General features: G+C 35.3%; 1 protein-coding gene across 1 annotated transcript in view; it reads left to right on the forward strand.

Annotated features, from left to right (window-relative positions):
* The first annotated feature begins 2787 nt into the window (after window positions 1-2787).
* LOC142354524 (piezo-type mechanosensitive ion channel component-like) overlaps window positions 2788-22729 on the forward strand; it is a 35464-nt gene continuing 15522 nt past the window's right edge. Inside the window, exon 1 of the mRNA XM_075406847.1 lies at window positions 2788-3743. Within this exon, the coding sequence (XP_075262962.1) occupies window positions 3489-3743 (255 nt within the window). The 5' untranslated portion in view covers window positions 2788-3488. The remainder of the gene's footprint in view (window positions 3744-22729) is intronic.

The raw sequence follows: 22729 nt of genomic DNA on the forward strand, positions 1-22729 counted from the left end.
CTCGGTAATGTTTTTCTGACGAAACTTTTGTATGCCATTTGAGATGCGTCGAAGGTATATTCGGTTTTTTGTCGCCAATGTAAAGGTTGCTAAATTATTGAACCAGTAATTTGTTTTTTCTTTAGTTTCTTTGTTGATATTAGAATGTATCATCATAGCTAGAGCCTAGAGTCCCATTTTGTCGGTTGTCGATTGATATAACCGGTTAACGGCCCCAAAAAAACGATTGATGACCGGGCACGGTTGCCCAAAGGGGCGACTGTCTGTGCGCTTTTATGAAGTTTTCTCAGTGGAGGAGTTTTCATTGACCCACCTTCTGGATTCTAAACCGTCTTCCTATTTTACAATTTTTATTTTTTCAGCGGTAACAACTTTGCCTTTCTTTTTTTGATTTTCCTAAGTTCTAAGAGTTCTTTGATTGAATCGCTTTAGATTCAGAGATCGGTTGGATATTTAGACTCCTTTGAGAATATACTTTGATTTAAATAGAAATCAGGCTTGTATAAACTTTACAATCTTTTATTTGTAAGTCTAGTTGCTTAGAGGTAGAGTTAGGCATGAGCTCAGAGAACAGCATAGCTACTCTTAATAAATAAAGGTGATTATAGAGAGCTCAATCAACAATCAATAGTTATTATTTATCACGTAATTCCTTGTTTTTACCAGATTTCTAGCTTATGTATAACTCAAAACCTATACTCTTTTTTGTAAACTGGAGTTAGGTTTTTTATTTTTAGTTTGCATATTTTGCATACCCTTTTTTTCCCACGTTTACCACCCAGGAAGCAACATTGCAGCTGCTGATGCGCTGCAAACTCCACTTAGTTCCCAGCGAAGGCCTTGACTGCTGCCAATGATGGACGAGACACAACGTGGTAATGTTTCAGGCAGTGGACTAACGCATTGCAGAGCAAGTGCTTACAAATGGCGTGAAACGCCGAGAAAGCGAAAAATTCAGTCGTCTTACAGTTATAATCTGCGCGAACGAGAGAGTGGGTTTCAAGGCACTCAGACACATACGGAGACACTGGAGTAAGAACTATGACTCAATGGGGTTGAAATTGTCTTTGCGAACATGGAGCACAGAGCAATCAGGTAGTTTTGGGAGGAGCCTAAAGTTTTGATTGGACAATGCCTGCTAATTGTAGTTCCGTTGATTCCCAACCGAGATAACTGTTGTGGAAATTGTTCTAACTAAAGTGCAGTGTATAATTTGTTGATCAAGTATGTTTCTTTTGCGTCACGTTTTTGTAACTATTCAGTTCAGGAAAATAAAATCGATGTTCTAATTTAAGTGATAATAAGAAATTTTAGAAAACTTAAGAAATTATTACAAAAGTGCCAACCTTGTGTCATTTGGCAAAGTTTTGACTTGAAGTATAGTGAATGATTAGTGGCTAATTAATTAGGACCTTGAAAGCGGTTTATTCAACACTTTTTGATCCCGAGAAGTAATGGCAGTTCTGACTTTGTCCAAACCGAATTGATTCAGAACCTTAATGCACCTTAGATTTCTTTCCTCAAATTAGAGGTTACTTACTAATTTGAGGATGAAATTGTGTTATCCATGTGATTTTTTGGGTCGTTTCTCTTAAAGTAAATTATATAAAGAAACCGGACTTGATTATATCTCAATTATTTTCTTTTGCGGAGTATATATACCGCTTGATTTTTGTACATTTTCAGAGCTTTTTTCGAATTCAGTTTTGTAAGCGAAATCTGTCCTTTTTGCTTGTAAGACAGAGAGTCGATACCTAGATTCTGCGTATTTTTGTTTAATTTTCTTTGTCGTAAGTACTAGAAGTTAACTTTGCTTAACTAGAAGTTAACTGGTACAAGTTAACTTTGCTTGGTTTAGGTTTTTGCGCGTTTATCTTTATAAGCTGGTAAGGGCAGAAGGTCTTTAAGTCACCTAAATGGCTGACTCAGAGAAAAAGAGTACTTGGGAATTATGTTCGAAACTTCGGGTCACCTTAGCTGAAATGTAAGTTTCTACAGGCGGGATTTAAAGTAATGCGCCTGCAACTAAGAGCGAGTAATTCATCTTAGTAACTATCACACTCAAAATTGTTCCATATGTTCTGAAAGTGATCGTAAGTGTAGCTTTCGTATGCCTCATTTCAGTATATAATGTTAGCACCAGGAAACTATTTATTTGACAATATAGACAATAATTGTTCTAACAAATCATACAAACATATATGGATCACAGAAAATATCGTAAAAGCGTACTAAAAAAATTGTATTATATGGAAACATAAATGATTTCAGCCTGGTTACTAAGAATGTTCATCTTGGTATGACAGCTAATTTGTGAAAAAACAAATAAGTTTGTGATTAAATAATGAACTGGGCTGTCAAAAACGTCACACTCAGCTGGGCGTTTACGCTATTGAATTCGGTATTGCTTATTTTCACTTCTCAAGACAGTTTTTAAAAAATGGTCTAAAATCTGTTGATCTAAGGACGACTTGAACGGAAACGGATATATTATGGTTTTAGAGTTTAGTCTCTCAAACGAGCGTTTTAGGGCGTATGTTAAATAGAGGCTCAATGTCAATAATTTCTCTCAAGACGTAGTTGTCCTCGATTTGAACTTTGAATCAGTTTTGTGAGCAATCATCGAAATTGAATATAATCACTTTTGTAAATATATCGTTTTGTTGTTTACGAAAACGAACCGTTTTGTATAATTTGTTCAACTTACAGTCTTGGCTTTTGTATCAACTTGAGCCGTTTAAACTAACTTCGATTCAAGTTACTTTCTCTATAATTATGAAACTTTGCCAAAAACAGTAAAACAATATTGGCGTTTGATGTTCAGCATTTGCGTTTTTAACGATTTTATATTCAAATCTGTAGTACAAAAAATAATTTTGTTGGTACGCCTAACTACAGTTGACAATGGTGCTTTTACGTTTTGTTTAATTAAATCGAGTTTTGTCTTGCCGATTCAAGTTTAATTTTAATTATTATTCAGTTCACTTTCCACGCATAGTTACTGAGTTTTGTGTGTGTGAATGTGTTATTCAACTTATCTTTTGAAAAGACACGTACTTAATTTACCGTGATAGTTTATATATTTTCTATTGTTACCTGGCTATGATCGTATTAAACTTGTAGCGTCGATGAAAATTCCAGCACAAAACTTGTTTTTGAAAGCCCAATACTTTAGTTAACTATTTTGAGGATATTCAGTTATTGAGTTGAGTTTTTAGAGAACTTTTACATTTCAAAAAATTTTCGTCAATTTTGTTTGCACCAAAAGAGAAAGTTTGGAAGGCAAATATATTTTTTTCGCCTAAATCATTCTTTAAATCAAACCTTATATTTTTGCGTTACTTCTTCGGGACATTTTTTGTGACCTGTACAATTTTTTACTAATTTTTGCTGATTTTTAGCGTCTCGAAATCGCTAACTTAAATCGATAAGCTAATAGTTTTAATCAAAGCTTATGTTTTGTGTTACCTGTTAAGTAAGTCTTCGTGATGAGTAGACGGAGCAGCAAACGAGGTTCCACTGAGAAACCGCCTCGTGTTGAATTTTCAGAACAATCTGCTGTTTTATCAACATCATCAGCAGACGAAGATTCGCCCCGTGGAGGTCAACCGAGTCCAGTCGGAGGTCATGGAGACGGAGTGCCAAATTATGGAGCCATCGAGGAGCAGTCTTTAGAGTCTCAGAGGGATTTGCCCGATGACGACCCGCATTCGGCTCTGATTGGAGAGAAATCAAAGAGAAAGGTTGGGTTTAGGTTTTTGGACGTGTTTCTATCATGATATTAATGCAATGATAGTTCTCAAGTCAGTGAAAAATCAGATGCTTGGTTAAGTTTGCAACTTTTGTTTCCAAAGTCATATTCGTGGACATTTCAATGTAAAGATTTGAACATTTCCCAGCTTCAGTGTGCGTGTTCGTGCGTGCGTACGTAGGAGGGAGAGAGAGAGAGAACTCCGAAGAGACCGCCAACGCATAGTTAAAGATATCATGTTCTATGGTTTGAGAGCAACTGCTGCAATGGTTAATAGTTAGTTAGGATACTTAGGTTCAAATCTTTGGGCTGCTGTAATAATGCGCGTAGTTAATATGTTGAAAGTTGTCTGAAGGACTAAACGGTTTCTAAAACTGGCTCATTCATTTTCCTACTCTTTTTTCATCAATACTGAGCCTTTTACCGTTTTGATAGAATCGTTCGTTGCTTTTGTGGTTCACTGAAAGTAAGGAGTGTTATACTTTTTCATAACACTATTATTTATTGTTATAATTTTCAGAGCTTCTGTTGCTTGGCGCAACAGAAAAGCTAATGGTGTCGACCAGAAGGCATTTGAAATGTTACAAAAGCGTGATAAAAAGTTTTGGTTCTCTCAATTTATCTTCCGATTACACCAGTTTAACCATTTTGCAGTGTTAAGTAATATTTATGGACCCTTGTTTGTTAATCCAGAGACGAGGTGTGATGAAACTATGATTTGTTTGTTACAAAAAAGGCATGGTGTTTACCGCGTTGTAAGTAGAACGATTTAGAATTCCTTGTTTATGTTCCCTTTTAGTATAATTTCATTGGCCTTTGGATATTTTCAAATTGAATTATATGGAGTCACCTAATGAGATGTTCAAACAGTTTTTGGTATGAACTAATTGCCATTAAATGCAAATTTGCGAGTACTATTTGGAAAGTGTCCGACTTGTTTTTCTGGGCATTTTTGCAAACAAAACGCATAGCGTTCAACCTTGTGGCTATGACATTTGAATTTTCTTCGTCAAAAACGGGATAAGCAGGCAAATCGATGAGGGTGTTAAGTCGGTGAACAGTTCTCTTGAAGCCCTACGCTTTTTTAGTCTCTTAAGCATGCAATCTCTAAATTTTTGGATCTCTCTGAGTAGAATTTTTTGAACTATTGTTTCGTGCCCCCTCGCTCAGCTAAAGGGGCATATAAATTTAATGCCCCGGGCGCAATTGCTAAAACCAATGCGGGCCGAAACAACATCCAGGGATCCTTTTAAATCATAGAAAGTTCATATAGGATTTTATACTGTCAATACTTGATTTCTAAATTCGATCCAACGATGGAAGCAAAGACATCATGAAGTTTTTCACTGTTTCCGTGCCCATTGTGTCATGCATCCCCCTGCTACAGAGCACCTCCCATTGCATTGTAAACCATTGTATAACAGTACTGAACGGCCGTCTTGGGTATATGGTATGCTGTCACTAAGCTCGGGAGGGGGCAAATGGATAAGATCCGGAATCAATTATAATCCTTGGGATCTTCTAAATTTGTGCCCCACCCCCAGCTTACTGATTTCATATTATTAGCACCCCACTAGCTCGTGCAGTATTTTATAACAAAATTTACTATATGGCACGTGCTCCGTAACTGGGGGGTGCATAACGTACTGGGGGCTTGAACGGAAAAGTTAAGCTCCTTTTATGAGTAACAGGAAAGCAGATTTGATTCCGGTGTGATCATACATCCGGTAATCATACATTTTTCGTTTGCTTCCGTTGACGTTTTATATCTTTAACAATAAGGCATCACTGATCACTGATGTGATACGCCAAAAGATACGGACTTGCTAGATTGATTGTATAGTTGGGTGCTGACTAACAAAGTAAGTCTATGTGTCTGACTGAAATTTTGATATTTTATGAAGCCATGTTACACCTCTAAATGCTCATTTATAAGAAAAATGCTTTTTTGGAGATAGCGTCAAATTCATATTGGACATAGGTATACAAGTTCACAGTAATGTTTTGGTGAACTTAAGGAGTCGAACAGCAGGATGCATTATAATATGTTAAATGCTGTCTGATAAAGTTTTACGCTGTTAAAGTTTGAGATATCCGTTAAACTTTTGTGTCATAAATGATTCTGTATGTGTGACGTATATGATATTTCCTTTGGTACCAGGGAATCATTTATGACCTTGTACGAAATCATGGAAAGTTTTATGATGCTTTACCCGGGAGATGCATTGCAATAGACTGGAGTTCTGTTTCTTACAATTCAAAGAATTTGAATTGTATTGGGGCGCTGTCTTTTTACGACTCGAAGAGGAGTATTGGAGAAGTCCTTTTTTAAATCAATTTTATTGGAGTGATTTTTGAAGCCTGAAATGAAACGCGTGAAAAAATTTGGAGTGATTTTGGGGCTGAACAAAAGTTAAGAGTGGAGCGAAAAGAGAGTGGTTTTTGTTCATACCGCTGTTTTTGAGAGAGCGAGAAATTGATGTGTAAAAAAATTTTCTCTAAGCGAGCGAAATTTTTTTGTTCACGTGCAGCTTTTAAAAGCAGTTTTTTTGCAACTTTTGATGGTTATGAGGTTTGGTTATGATATTGTATTAGTTTTACACTTGCTTTGATAGGAATTGAAGGTTTCAAGTAGTTAATTTTGAGTTTAATGCTAATTTGGAGGGTTTTGATCAATTTTTCTGATCTTTAGACGAAATTTAATGATTTTTTGCCTGTTTTTTTTGTATTAAAGCTTTAAGTGGGATTTGAATAGAAGCTTGTTACTTAAGGAATATTTAGCTACCAATTGACTACAGTTTTATTGGCGTAAATCATTCTTTTCTTCGGAAAATTGACGGAAAAATTGAGAAATTTTAAACCATTTTTCTTATTTTTTTTGCTGTTTTACTTTTTTCTTAGTCTTAAACAAGTTTCTTATCCTATTATGACTTGCCCATATTGTTTTGCGAGGTTTCCATTGCCTCAATTGGAAAGGAATTTTACTCGGCTTTATGTTTCCTCGTACTATTAAAAAAACCTCATCAAGTTTTTCTAGTTTTTTTTTATTCAATTTGTTTTTGAATGCCATTTCTACTCTTCCTTAAATTTTTATGGCGTTTGTGGAGGTTCAGGGTTCACAATAGTTGTTCAAGGTGGGTAGTCAAAAGTATGGGCAATTTTCTCCTTCGAGTCGTTTCCGGAATTCTTCCGGCTATGTTTTTAAGATCTGTTCACACATTTTCATGATTTTTGAAGTCAAATTGGAGTAGTGATTTTGGTCACGCCGGAAGAGGAAATGGAGCGAAAAAGCGAGTGGTTTTGCGGCGTGAATTGATTTCGCTCTATTTTTAAAGTAGAGTGAGAAAACGGCGTTTGAACAAAAATTCGGTTTCTCGGTAGTGGTTTTTTGTTCACATGCGGCAATTTCACTCTGATTTTTACTGTTTTTTCGATTTTTTGGATCGAATTTTTTTCTAAATGGTTTTTTGCAATCCATTCACAGCTCATTCTAGGCTTAGTTTTTTGTTTGAATTAAATTTTCATTTCTCCTTAGTGGTTTCTTTGTTCACAGGCGGCATTTTGACATTGATTCTTTGTTTTTTCTTTCTTATTTTTTGATCTGATTTTTTTGAAAATGGTTTTCTCAATTCACTCATAGTCCATTCTAGGTCTAGTTTTTCTGTTTAGTCAATAAAATTCTTTGAATTGTACGTCCGGACTTGTCCTGCTATGTTTTTTGTTTTCTGCAAGAAATAAGTTGATCCTTAAACATGTCATTTTAACTTGGGAGTAATTCTGAATTTAAAATCCCCAAAGATGATGAACTCATTTTTAATGGCCACTCTCATCTTATCGGGCGGCAATCATAGAGCTCCTAAATTGTTTTTGCACTCTAAGAGGAAATTTGGCGGGGCGCTTTTTGATCGATAATATTTAAAACCGGATGTAAAAATCTGTCTGTGAAAACCAATTTTTAAAGGTCAAATGGCTGAACGAATCGAAAAGCAGGTGTGAAAAAATTTAATACTTCTCGGCCTAATAGTGAGTAGATGAATGATATACCAGGGGATGTAATTAAATTTTGTTCTCAAAGTAATAATTCGGAAGTTGCATTTCAGCAATTTGTTGAGATTTTTGTTAGAGAATCATGGGTTTTTTTCGTGTTTGTCCAACGTCATTTCCTCTCGATATCCTCGGCATTCTTTTCACAAAGCATTTATGAGGGTGGTTGTCAATCGGTAATATGTTGCTGTATATAACCTGTTTGTTCCTGTCTGTTGCCAAGAGTATTTTTCCGATGCTCAGTTTTTGTCAGATAGTTTTCTCTTATTTTTCTTGTTGTTTCAAAATGTTGAGCATGATTGTGTGGAATGTGCATCAGGTCAGTGTCATTTTTCTACTTGGAGTCTTCTTTTGAATTCTTCCAGCTATGTTTTTACTTCGTCGAATAAATATTGGTTTGGCTTTACCTCATTTTGCCGCTTGTTCGACATTTTGCGTGAAATCTTTTAGTAGTAATAGAGTGAGTGATAGTCCCCGGGGGGGGGGGGTGAGGACCCCCATGTATTAAGATAGGGTATAGCGTATTTTTCGGGATTTGGGTCCTCCCTAACGTATTAAGATAGGGAATGAATTTGCATGTATTAAGATTAGGTATAGCGGTCTCAATGTATTAAGATAGGGTATAGGTTGCATGTATGTATTAAGATTAGGAATAGAATCTCCATGTATTAAGATTGGGTATAGCCGCCATGTATTAAGATTAGGTATAGCCGCCATGTAATAAGATTGGGTATAGCCGCCATGTATTAAGATTAGTTATAGCGGACGACATGTATTAAGATTAGTTATAGCGGACGACATGTATTAAGATTAGTTATAGCGGTAGACATGTATTAAGATTAGTTATAGCAGTCGACATGTATTAAGATTAGTTATGGCGGTCGACATGTATTAAGATTAGTTATAGTGGTCGACATGTATTAAGATTAGTTATAGCGGTTGACATGTATTAAGATTAGTTATAGCGGTCGACATGTATTAAGATTAGTTATAGCGGTTGACATGTATTAAGATTAGTTATAGCGGTCGACATGTATTAAGATTAGCTATAGCTGTCGACATGTTTTAAAATTATTTATATCCGTTGACATATATTAAGATTAGGGGTATTTTCTGAAAAATTGTTGAGATTTTTGTACATTTTTACGTCGTTTTTTCAATAATTTCTAATTACTCTATTCTGATTGGTTAAAAATGACAGCTTTTTTGAAAAAATTGAATTGAAAAAGTTATAGATAACAGACACAGTATAAATTATGCACATCAAAATACAAAATCACTCGAACATTTACATTAAATTGGTATAAAGTTTAAAGCATAATTATAAAAATTGACAAAGACAAAATAATAAAAAGATCACATGTTAGAGAATAATAAAAGTTATTATAAAAGCTCTACAATTTGAGGGGTTCGGTATGGATACCGTCAGCTAGAACTACTCGCTTGGGATAGAAATAGGATAACCCTTTCTTTGTCTGTTCATATGTAGCAACACAATGATTTATTGTTCTGAAACCTCTATTTGTCGAAGTAAGGTTGATAATTTCATCCATCACTCGTCGATATTTTTCCATTGGTCCATCTCCAGTCTCCTCCAGAGTTATTTTGTTCAGACTTTTGCTACTGAATTTGTACTTGTCCGACTTAGCATCGTAGCAAGAATAGGTTTTACTGCAGAGACAAATCATTTCGGTGCATCTGAATTCTTTCTTGAAAAGACCTGGTTCCCGTTTATCATGCTTCTTATGTTTAGAACAACATGTTCTAGGGAAAAAGTTGTGTGAGGCATCTGCTCTGAAGGAATCATCACAGTCCTTTTCTCGCAAAGTCTCCCATTCTTCCTTTTTAGCAGGTCGAATACAATCATACAAGTTCTCGTGCGCTTGCGCTAAATAAAGAGAATCTGTATCCATCTCTAACTCCGAATTTATCCACATCGCAAAATCTGTCAAAGAAGTTATAGTAGAGCTCCAACATACGTAATTTTGCGTACTGAAGTATGAAGAATCCAACTATTATAGGTTCTCGATGCTCAATTTTCGATTTCGCAAGCTCAACTTCGTAAATTTCTTTTGACACATTGTTCAGACGCTTAAACATTTTCCCATTGATTGCTTTGTGCGTCTTCTCATCATTCAAGTACTTGGTCTCTGTGTGTCTACTTCTGTCCATAATTTGATACCCATAAGAGCTGTTACCCAACAATTTCATTGTCTCAGCCACAACGCTAGAATCAGGATTTTCATCACCCGCTCTTCTAGCATCTACCACTGACTGAACAAAATTGTTGAAGCGCTTTATGGGGGTGTATTGTACAAATCTATAAATCTTTGTACATTTCAGACCAAGACTGAGATAAAAGTTGAGTAAAGGTGTAATGATTGTCCCATTTTCCAACTTGAAGCTCGAAATCAACATTCGTTGAGGTTGTTTGAGTAGGTTGTTTTCAATTGCATACTCTCTCATATATTCTCCAATATCAGCTCGACTGACATTAAAGTTCTTAAAAATAGGAGGAAAATTAGAGAACTTGTACTTTAATCCGTCTGGAACTTCGAGATCGGAACTTCATATCCAAACATTTTCCCATCTCTTATTTTCGCTAAAAGAGACTCTTGCTTCATAAGAAGTTTGAAGGGAAAGTTCTTCCTCACGTGATTTCTATTATTTTCCTCTTCTTTAACACGTTCCCACCATTTACACTCCCAGACTTCAACAATATTGTATCCTTTGTTTCTCAAATAGTCTCTTCTCAATTCATCATGTTCTTTTTCTGATTCCTCTCTGCATTTCCTCCTCCGAGAGGCTTGCTCGATCTTCTTGGCATGGGCAAAAATGGAAATAACAACCCATTGCTTCGAATACTGTGTCACAATGAGCACAAAAACCGTCCACGCTAAAACAGTCAATCTTTTTCTGTTTCCCGGTCGTATAATAGCTTTCAATTATGCATTCCGGGCGTTGTGATTGGAGATAAGACATGACCATGTTCTCAAATGTTCGAAATTTATTGGTTCGAGCTTTGAATTTTTGAGAATTTGTGTCGGGTTCCCACGGTGTGTAAATTCCTGTTGGCATTTCTTGACACATTGAAAAAGGGTAGAGTTGACTAGCATCAATACCCACGATAGATTTACAAATATTTTCTGAATTCCTGATAAAGGTTTGATCAACTACTGCCTTTCTTGTGAACACAATGGAAGGTCCACCAGTCATGTCCTCGCGTATTTTATCATGTAAGTCCTTGTCACTTTCAACAAATGGGAAAAATTTGTGGTTTGTTGACTGGTGAAGACAAATGCTTGCTAAATTGGGAAGTGTACATCCGAGTTTTAACATGTCGATTCCTTTGTTGTGATAAAATTTCATCATTTTTTGCATTGCTTCTAGTGTTGGAACAACATCCTTGTTGTTGTACCACTTGACAAAATCTCTTAATGTAGACATTTGCTCCTCCTCCCAAATCACTTTCAAGTAATTGTAGTTATCGACTCCAGATGGAGGAACTTCTTTCAGTCTCAATTTTTTCAGAGCTTCTTGTTGAGATAGTCCACTGTTCAGCAACTTAGTAAAGTCAGTGAATTCTTTCTCCAAAGGGTTGTGATCCTTCAGCTTACTGAAGAAACATTCATAGTGGGGTAGAAATGGTGCGTCAAGTTTATTTGGAGAATCGAACCATTCATATGGGAAGAAACCTTTAGTCTCGCTGGTCTTGTAAGCTTTGAGTAATGAATCGAGAGATGTAGCTCCTCCAAGGAAATTTAGAATGTCAAGGAACTGCACGTCACCGAACTTGAAGGAAACAAAATGATTTGCCTTTTTGATAACTGTAGGTTGAATATCCCGTTCATGAATGAGATAAGGTAGAAGGTAGGATTTGATGAGATTCAAATCGTACTTTCCACTGTTGAATCCAAATACAGGTAATGTGTTGATATAACGCTCAAAGTGTTGTTGCAAGTCCAAAAGTTGATTTTTCTGCATTTGTAGGAACTGAGTAGACATATCAGCTTCCTCCTCCTCCTCAATACACTCATCTTCGAAATCAAATGCAGGATTTGTTCGACCTTTCCTTTCGTTCAATTTTTCAAAGATGGCTTTAACTCGACTATTGATTATCTCTTGAATTGATACGAATTTTGTTTGCATTTCGGTTTTACTCTTGTTAGCTAACTCCTCAAGAGCTTCGACAAAAAAACAATCAGGTTCTTAGGGTCTTTGTCGCAAAGAAACACAGGTTCTTCAATCAAGTTGGAGGAAATGGAGACAGATATTGGTTCATGTTTTCCAATCCAAGTAGTTGTTTTTGTATCTTTTAGCTCTTCAGTGGGAACGCAGATAGATTCAAAGTAAAAAATAGCTAAGTTTTTGAACAATTTTTGATCATCGTTGTAGGAAATTCCGAATGCATCGAGTTTATCAAACAAAGTTTCTCGTAGAGCATACACACTCTTTGGATAAATATGCTGTACTCTGTCTTTGCAGGATTTTACATGACGGTTGAAATTACTTACGTACTTTATAAATGTATCGCAACTGGGGCAACGGAATCGTTTAAAGAATGTGTTAATATCATCCACGTAGCATATATGGTTGTTGTATCGCAGTAAATTAATGTTCTTTTCGTACATTTCAACACTTCTTCTTGCAAGTTCTCCAACGAATTCGCCTTCTTCTATACCAATATCATATATAAAGATGTTATGCTTTATCGCATTTTCAACAAACACGAGATGATCTATTGATATTCCCCTGAAGTTGATTGCATCATGTCCGGATTCATGAAGAAAAGCACTAAACAAATTTGCTGCATTCGTTTCCAACTCAGATGATCCGTACAAGTGAACAGCTATAGCTCTGAACAGGCAAAGATAACCTTTGTAGGTCTCGCCGTAACCATTCGATACAAGACAATTCACATCTGGTCGTCTAAGTAACTGTTCAGGAAGAACAGCATCGATACATCCCATTGGAATGTTTTTTAGGAGAGCGCAAAATATTGTTACGTTAGTAGTCAAAGCAAATCGCCACTTTGTATTTTCCCTCTCCTGTGCGCACGTCTCCACTAGATCCATTTTCTCTACTCTGTCTTGAAGAGAGACCAAGTCACCTTTTGAGCAGAGCAAATGAGATTTTTCAAAGAAAGTGTTGTTCTCATGCGCATAAAAGTATCGATACTCATCTGTGTCCACCTTGCGCAGGATAAAACCAAGAGCTAGATTCACTTTGGCAGCACAATTTAATTTTTCGAAAACTTCTTTTAATTTCTCGTTGATCTCATTGGGATCGAGCTTGGACAACTTGAAGTTAAACACTCGATGTCTCCCATTCTCCATTTCCGTATCATCAAAAAAGTGCTGGCAAGCACTAAGTTCCTGCTGCAATTGCTCGTTGTTCTGGTCTAGCTCCTCTGATTCTAGGACTTCTTTGAGCTTTTCACTCGATTTGGTCCCAACTTTTGTCGAAGTTCCATGCTTTCTCCTCTTGTGTTGTTGAAGAGAATAAAAACTTGGGAACTCTTCCAAGCACACAGTACACACAGTACTAAGCTTAACATCTTTTGGGGCATGATGCTTGGCAAGGTGATAATTCAAGTCTTCCTTCTTCTGAGTATAGTAATTGGGACATTTGGGACATGATAAACTCCCACTATCACAAGACTGTTTGTGTCTTGCCATATTTTTCTTTACCACCATTTTTTCGCACTTTGTGCATTTCACTGGGAGATTTCTATCGAGAGCAGGCATTGTTATGTTAGTTCAATATGAATTGAGTAAAATTCAGGTAAATTGCGAAGCAACTGAATCTGAAAAAACAGAAAGTATAATGATTTAAAGCTGCTATGTAACTTTGAGGTACTCGATGATGACTCATCCCTTCCATATATGGAAATGACGTCATTTCTATTTTTAGATTCAGGCGTCATGTGAGAACATTCTAGAAGATTGATATGATTCTAATTGCGACAGTTCTGCATATAATTAACTAGCTTTCAGTTTAAATGTACAAATTCATTCCGTGGCAAAAAAATTCGAACTAAACATTTTTTTCTCATTTTCTTCTCTCTTATTTGTTAAACTTTACTTGAATTTTTCCATTCAGATTATTTCCCCAAAGAAATTACAACAAGAAAACTATTCTTTAAAAATTCACGATTGTTACAGTATTTTGTATAGATTTAGTCCAAAATTTTGTATCTCAAATATTGATAAAATTTACTGCCTGAGATCAAATTTAGATTTACTGAAAATAGAAACTAGTGAATGAATGTGCTTCCAACACAACAAGAGAGAGATCAAGAAAAAGTTTCCATCTACTATTGAAGAACAAGTTTACGTTGTACAGCTTAATGTTGTTGTAATAGAACCTTCCGCCCAATCAGACTTCAGCTTTAGAAATCTAATTCTCAAGATAAACGATTTCATTTTATGCATTGCTTTTTCTATTTCAATTTTCTTTTATATTAACAGAGTTTTACTTGATACCGTATTCATTTGTGAAAAATGTTGATCAAAAATCACTTACAACTTTTGGAAAAAATTTACGAAAGAAAGGAAGGAATCGCTGATGCTTACAGAGTAGACGAAATTGATGTTGACTCTTATTTCTTTTACAATTTTTTGGACGTTTTTACTCAAAACAACAGAATTATCCGATTTAGTAAAGGATTTGAATATGCAACCTTTTCTATAAAAAAATTCGAGTATGATGACTACATAACAAAACAATCTTTCGATTTATCGTCAGAACTACACATCAACAAGTATGAAATGCTCTTCATATTGAATTCTGTCCCAGAGATAATGGAACAGTACAGAAATTTGTCTCAATCTAATTATATCCCAATTCCTGAACCAGTAACAATTACTTCATCTCTGCAGAGTGCGCTGTTCTTTCATTATTACAAGGACTACAATGCAGAGGGGGTAAGACTACGATTTGGAATACGACTCCCCAACATTTATATACAAAAATTTAGTTCCAAATTTGGAACATTTTCCGAGATCGATTTGAGATTTAACGAGATGGAGAGAATTTATCAAAGCTTGACTTTTTTGATCAATTACGTCAACTCATTTTCTCTAACTTATCCATCTTTGGCTGTTAACTAGGATAACACGTGTAAAAAGTACCTTTTTTTGGTCACTATTCAGTTTTGAGCTTACGGGTTTCGGATAGTAATGTTAGATTTTCTATGAGTTGATTCGTTCTTTGGTAACTTTACAACTGAGACATTTCCTTTTCTGGAAAATAACGTCACTTTTTCTGCTAAACTTTACCCTTTTTGGAAACTTTTTTCTCATTGGTTGGTGTTTAGTATAAATAGAGCTGAAAAAATCTCCCGGCATCACTTGCTTTCTATTCTCTAAAATCAACATCACCTCTGTCTCAACTACTATAAACTCTCATCTAATCTCACCTCATTGAGAAATGGAATTTACAGTGCAGAACAACAGCCTTCTCTACTCAGTTTCTTTCACAGAGGAGACTGCTCGGATCAGCATCAGAGACCTATCGAATGGTCTCTACGAGTCCGTTGTAACCCTACCTATCACAGTGTGGCACATTATTGAGCACCAGCGACAACAGTTTGACACATATCATCAGGGGCAGGTTCCAGTCACGGAGAATCAGCTTGGAACTCACGCAATGGGTCACGAAGTTGCTGTGATCAGTGGGCATCACTACCCTCACGTTAACGGAACAGATTTTCCCGACAACTACGTTGCTGGAAGCATTCAGTACACATTTCCATGGGAGGAAGGACAGATTCCCAACAACTGGTTCAATACACCCGAGACAAGTCAAGTATCCAGTCCAGAACCGCAAAACAGCCTTCTCCAGATAGTGAGCAATGCTGGCAGCAGTGAACAAAGCGAACTGAGTGTCGATACTAGCACCACGTGGTCATTTAATGATCTGGAAAATTGATTTTTAACATAAGTTAATTTAAATTATAAAGGTAAATACAAATCACAAGCAAGAAATTATTTACTTTATTTTCTAATTTCAAGATACAAAAGAGGATTATCAATTATGCCATGTCCATCTAACAAACAATCAACAATCTTTATAAGTTCACTCTCATACTTTGAATTTCTAAGGGAATGCACCCTATCTAGAAAAGATGATCCAAGGGTTTGAGTACTCGCATTTCTTTGCTCAGCGCGTAGAAGGTGACGCTTGAACTTCTTTCTACTCAATCGTTTTTTGGGGATACTGGGCACTTTTTCCACGTACTTATTCTCCAAGTTGTGCTCTACCGCTCTGGTTAACTGAGTAAAGACCACTCCTGACTCTTCTATAATGGAACCAAAGAACTGATGTTTATAGAGTGTGTACAAGCAATCAACTGTTTAATAAACATAAGACAAATTTTCCATTTTCTCTAGTACCTCTTTCACTGAGGATGAAATGAGAATAATGTAGTAGTGACAGGTCTTTAATGGACAAACGTTGTCATTATGAGTAGCAACGGAGTATTTTTTAGTGAGTAGATAAGGTTTATACTCCTTAACTGATACAGAAATGAATAATGTCTTGTCATTATAATCTCTGTGAAATTGAGGTAAAACCAGACACATTATTGCTGCCATTTCTATATCGGGATAACACTATAGAACCTATATATGGAAACAAGAATTACGGTAACGTAATTTCTATTTTTAGAGGTAACAAGTTCTGTTTCCATAAAAACCCATTTTCGAAATGATACAGTTCAAGAAACAGAAGTCTAAAAAAATTCGTTGTTATACTTGTTCAAAATATTTCAAGCACTATTTTTCTTTAATGCAACACAGACGAGCTAAACACCAGGATCCGTTTGAAATTCTGGTTAAAAAATTTGCGAACCTCAAGATTTCCGAATAGATTACCCTATTAGGAAATAACGTCATTTAGCATACCTTTTATGGGTATACATGACGTCATTACCATAAAAGGAAATTTTAAGTTATTGAGAGGAATTGCGTACAAATACATCATTTATTTTCTCTTTCACTCTAAGCTCAAGTTGTTGAAATGTCTCTCTCTAAAGTATCACCTTTTCTTTCGAGTGCTCCTTCAATGTACACTCAATCTTCACCAAAACCAGGGACTGATTCGGTTCCTTTTTATATGGACTTTGGTTCCAATTCAAAAAGATTTGGGAGAGTTACTATGTCCCAGATTTCAAGAAACGGACAACTTTATACTGAACCAACCTTCCAAGTCTTTAGAAAAGACAATTCTGGGACTTTTGAAAAGTACCAGCAAATGCGAATTGGAGACTATGAGTTTAAGAAATTCTGCTTCCTCAAGGAGGATCTTCTCAATGGAGAACTGGAGATGAGAGAAAACCAACCCCAATTCGACAAAAACATAGGAATGGAACACGTGCTGGAACAGTGTCACAAAGTGAGAGAGATTAGCATTGGACGAAATCGCAGACTCTATGTTACTTTCCTCCAATACATCAAGGACAACCCAGCTTCAACTTATATACAAATTCGACTTTTTTGTCGAAAGGATAACAACGAGTTCAAACAAGTGACTTATGTCAGCTACACTCTGGATGAATTCAAGGAGTTGATACAAAATCTGAAGGAGTTTTCTAATATTCAACAATGTACATTTCAATAAATGTGTAATTTTATAATGTATTTGTCTTTTTAATTCATACTAATTGAATCATTTTTCTTTTTTTCAAACTGAAAATGAGTTGGAATATTGGTTCCTCCAGAAATATTTTTCTGAGTCTAAGAAATAAATCTAAAGTATTCCACGTTAGACTTCACTACGAACTAAAAAAGTCTTCTTATACAGTTCTTGAAGCTCTAAATTTTCCCAAAATTGATAAACTTGACAGTGAGTCCAATTTTTCAGAACTAAAGTGGGTTATTCATAACGGATTACGACGCACTACTTTAATATATCAATCTGATAAACACGAAATTTCCATTTCACAACATCGTTGGAACGGAGTTCAATGGAGTTTTTTGACAAAAATTGAACTAAAAAAGGAGGAATACAAAAAATTATTGGAACATCTTCCTGACCTTCTTTCTTATGTAGAGACTTTCAAAAAAACCAGTATCACTTTAGATAAATAAAGAAAACAATTGATGGATATTGTCACACTTCTAAACATTTTTAATTGTTACAGTAGTATTTTTCCAATGTTTCCCAACAACGAAAACGAAAAAACTGTTTCCTGGCTGCATGTAAAATTGATAAACTTGACAGTGAGTCCAATTTTTCAGAACTAAAGTGGGTTATTCATAACGGATTACGACGCACTACTTTAATATATCAATCTGATAAACACGAAATTTCCATTTCACAACATCGTTGGAACGGAGTTCAATGGAGTTTTTTGACAAAAATTGAACTAAAAAAGGAGGAATACAAAAAATTATTGGAACATCTTCCTGACCTTCTTTCTTATGTAGAGACTTTCAAAAAAACCAGTATCACTTTAGATAAATAAAGAAAACAATTGATGGATATTGTCACACTTCTAAACATTTTTAATTGTTACAGTAGTATTTTTCCAATGTTTCCCAACAACGAAAAACGAAAAAACTGTTTCCTGGCTGCATGTAAAATTTGGGATCAAAACATGAATTATGAGGAAATTGACCAAAACTTCCCCCACGGAGGACTTATTGGATACGGTAATTCAATTCTGGACTTTTTTCTAGCAAGATCGAAAGTGTTTCGTTTACATGCAATTTTACACGATTCTGCTGGAGCGGTTAAAGCAACTACAAACCAAGGACCGGGTTATTGTTACATGTTACCTCAATTTCCGAGCTCATGTCTCTTGGGTCACATTACTGGTCTGTTCTTTTGTATCTTTATAAAAATTTGTCATCCACGTATTTTCAAAATGCTAGACTGTTGATCATTTTTTGAAAAATCATCCCAGAAGAAAGAATGCCTCTTGTTGTACTAGATATTGAATGCTTAGAAGGAAAAATTATCAAAGAGTTGGGAATCTTTAAGGACGGAATTGTACTTGGATACAGTTTTCTCCCACCTAAAGACTACAAGCCGACTTTTCAAGCAAAATGGAATACAAAAAATATGCACGGTATAAATTGGAACCATGGAAAGCTTGATTATTCTGAGTTGGCTTTTATTATACATCAACATTGCTCACCAACAACAGAGTACTTTGCTAAAGGACTTGAAAAATGCAAAATTTTATCACCCTACTTGTGTAAGGATGTGGAAAATCTTGATGATCTTGGTTGTCCGAAGGCTTCCAAACTATTAGAAAACAAGGATGTTGAATGGAATTGCAGCAACTACCCCTATCGACACAAGAAGACTCTTCATTGTGCAGAAAAGAAGGCTTACGTTTATGGGATATGGACTTTAAATTTTTTTGATAATATTTAATGTTTGTATTTGTGATTGTAATTTATCATTTTTATTTGTAATTTTTTTCCTCTGAAATTAGTATAAGAGAATGAGTTGGTCAAAAAATATCTACAAATACTGTGTTCCCATACTTTATTATTCTTTCATAGTCTTGCTCGTAACTTTGGTACTTTTTTCAATTTTGATGCTTTTACTCACTGATTCATCTGAGGGAACAATAATTTGGTTGTGTGTTATGTTTAGTTCACTTATCTTTTTATTAATTTTTGGCATTTTTTTCGTTGTTTACGTTTCAATTCAGTTGCACAGTTCCTTTATCCCTAGGGAAGAAGATAGCGTATAAATGACTGATCACACTGATAAGGGGCTTCAATTAGGTAATTTTGTCTTTGATGACAATAATCAAGAACGTCAATCTTGGAAATGTTTTGGACAGACGTGTAACCGGTCTTTAGTAGTTTTTTTGTCCCAGTTCTTTGTCATACTATTGATTTTAGCTTGTTGTATTGTAAGAATTACATTAGTTGAGACTTGTGAGGAGACAACAGTTTGGATCGCCATTTTGTCGAGTACAGTTGGATATATTTTACCTTCTCCAAAATTATGAACAAAATAATTTCCACGAAGGAACGAGTTTTTATTTCATTGGTTGGACCAAGTGGATCTGGGAAATCCCAACTCATCCATGATTGGTAAGTTTTTGGAACTTTTCAACCAGAATTTGACAAAATTTACTATTTTTATCAACACTATCAATCTCTTTACGGACTAATGTCAAACAAATGTCAGACAAATATAAAAAACATTGAGTTCGTTCAAGGTGTTGATTTTGAGTTGATACAAAATATACCTAATAATGGAACAAAGTATTTACTTATTTTTGATGACTCTTGTGAAGAAATTTCTAGTTCTAAAGAATTTGTAAAAATAGCTACTGCTGGTAGACATAAAGGTTTAAGTACAGTGTACATAAAGCACAATCTCTTTCATCAAAGTCGACTAGGAAGGGATATTGAACTACAGAACACCCATATTGTTTTATTCAAATCACCCAGAGACGTCTTACAAATAAACACGCTCAGTCAACAGTTGGGATTGGGATCTCAACTAAAAGACTGGTATACCACAGCAACTTCAGTTCCCTATGGTCATTTACTTATTGACTTGACTCCAAAAACAGTCGACTCTCTGAGATACTGTACTAACAGTGGTTCAACACCATCTTTATTTTTCCTACCTCAAAGCAAGCAACAGATTACATTTTTGAACGATGAGCACACAACATCTCTCTACTCTGATCGCGTTCCAGAAATATTCCCAGAGCTTGAAAATAACCTTTCTCAAAAATTGTCCCAAAGACTTTATCCAGTTTCTAAACGAGTGCATAGTAAACCTTCTAAGAGGAGAGCTAAGAGAAATTCAAAAACAAGAAGTTTTAAAGTTCAGAGAAGAAATTCATCTTCTTATTTTAAAAAGAACAAGCCTCAGTAAAAGAAGACAGATTCTGAGTTCCAAAAAAGGCATCAGTCTTATATCAATTTTAACTCCGTCAATCATTAATCGTCTCTCTTGAAATGGATCAGTTTGTTTTGATTGCTCAACAACTTTATGATCAAAAAATCAGGTTATCACCTCAAAGATTGGACAAATATAACGAAAAACAGGATTCGGTTCCAAAAAATTTGGAAACTTTATAGAAAAGTTAACGCTGAAACAAAGTCTTCTAGCAACGAATCACTTATCAATGAAATTTTCAATTCACCTCGCATTAAACTATCCCTATCTGACTCCATTTTGTTAGACGGAAGAGATAAAAACGTTGCATTTGTCGATTTTGTATACGCTCTGAAGAAGAAAAACGTTGAATGTCCCGATATTTATTACACAATTCTTGACGCAATCGGCATAAATCCACATAAAATTTTAAACAAAGATGCCAAAAGCAAAGAACGAGGAAGCTGGATCCCTTTCCAAATCTGAAAAAGCCAAGCTACAGAGGTTGTACAGGGAAGGAAAAGCCGCATATGGTTCAAAACCTTCAGAAAGCCAGTGGGTTGTCAAAGAAGAAGGTTACTGATTTTTTATACAGAAAGAATTCTTACACTAAATTTAGACGAGCAATTCGACATTTCAAAAGATTACCTGCTTTTGCAAAACGTATCAATGAGATTTGGTGTCTTGATTTGGCTTTTATGGATAAATTGTCTGAATTTAATAACGGTGTGAAATACTTATTGATATGTGTTGACGTCTTTTCTCGCCTGGTCCGTGTTCAATCAATGAAGTCAAAATATGCCTCTGATGCTGTAGCTGCCTTTAAAAAAATGTTAAGGAAGAACACTAAACCTGATAGAGTTTGGGTTGATCAAGGTACTGAGTTCGGGGGAGAATTCAAAAATTTTTGCAAGAGTAGAGACATCAAAATCTACTCTACAAGAAGTGAAACAAAAGCTGCTGTAGCAGAAAGAGCAATTAGATCTTTAAAAAACATTATTTATCGCTACATGGAGGAAAACGGCGATAAATACGTTCACAAAATGGATAGTTTTGTTAACACTATGAATACAAGAGTTAACAGATCTATAGGTAAATCCCCCAAAAACGTTAAAAATTCAGATTTTTTGTCAATTTTTTACAAAAACCTATTATTGAGTACAAAAAACCACGCTTTAAAATTGGAGACAAAGTTCGAATCTCCAAGTACGATATCCCATTTAGAAAAGGTTACAAGTCTCAATTCACAAGTGAAATTTTTGAAATTGTTAAAATTGCGACTTTAAAACCACCAACCTATAACCTTCATGGAGAACAAGGTGATGAAATTCTAGGCAAATTTTATGAACAAGAGCTTGCAAAGTGTATCATTTAGATATGAATTCTTTTACTGTAGAGTTGGTTTCGAATGCTTCCTTTGATTCTTATCCAAATAATACATTAAGTTCTTTTACAAACTTTCTTCCGGAACAAATTAATCTCGAAGGAGAATGGGAGGTTGCAATTACAGAACTATCTTATCCTTCCTTGTACCAAAACATCACGGAAGGAAAATTTTTCTATCTAGATGAAGCAACACCGAATACAAAACCATCAGACTATTACACACTTGATCCAGGTCTATATCCTTCGATCTCTGATATTGTAAACGAAATGAACAAAAAAGTTCAGGAACGAGAAAAGTATGAAAAAACACCAATCAGATTACACGTTAACAAAATTACACAGCGAATTTCTTGGAGTCTTCCCAATGAGAATTCTTTACTTGTTATATTTAGTGCTGATCTTTGTCATGTCTTTGGATGTGAAGAAGCTGTTTATGGGATGGGTGTTTTCATGAGTGGTGCTGGTCCACATTTTCCCAAGTTCCCTTATGACATTGTACGAATACATACATTGATGATATATAATGATATTGTTGAATACAACATTGTGGGTGATACAAAAGCTGCTCTTTTAGGATGCATTCCTTTTATATCAAAGGTTAAGAATGGAGACATCATCTCAACTGGCCAATACATGAATTATCAAAATTTTCCAAACCTACAGTTTAAAAAAATTCTGAAAAATTCA

The sequence above is a fragment of the Convolutriloba macropyga genome, chromosome 15, assembly GCF_964194025.1.
Source record: "Convolutriloba macropyga chromosome 15, txConMacr16.3, whole genome shotgun sequence".
NCBI lineage: Eukaryota > Metazoa > Xenacoelomorpha > Acoela > Convolutidae > Convolutriloba > Convolutriloba macropyga.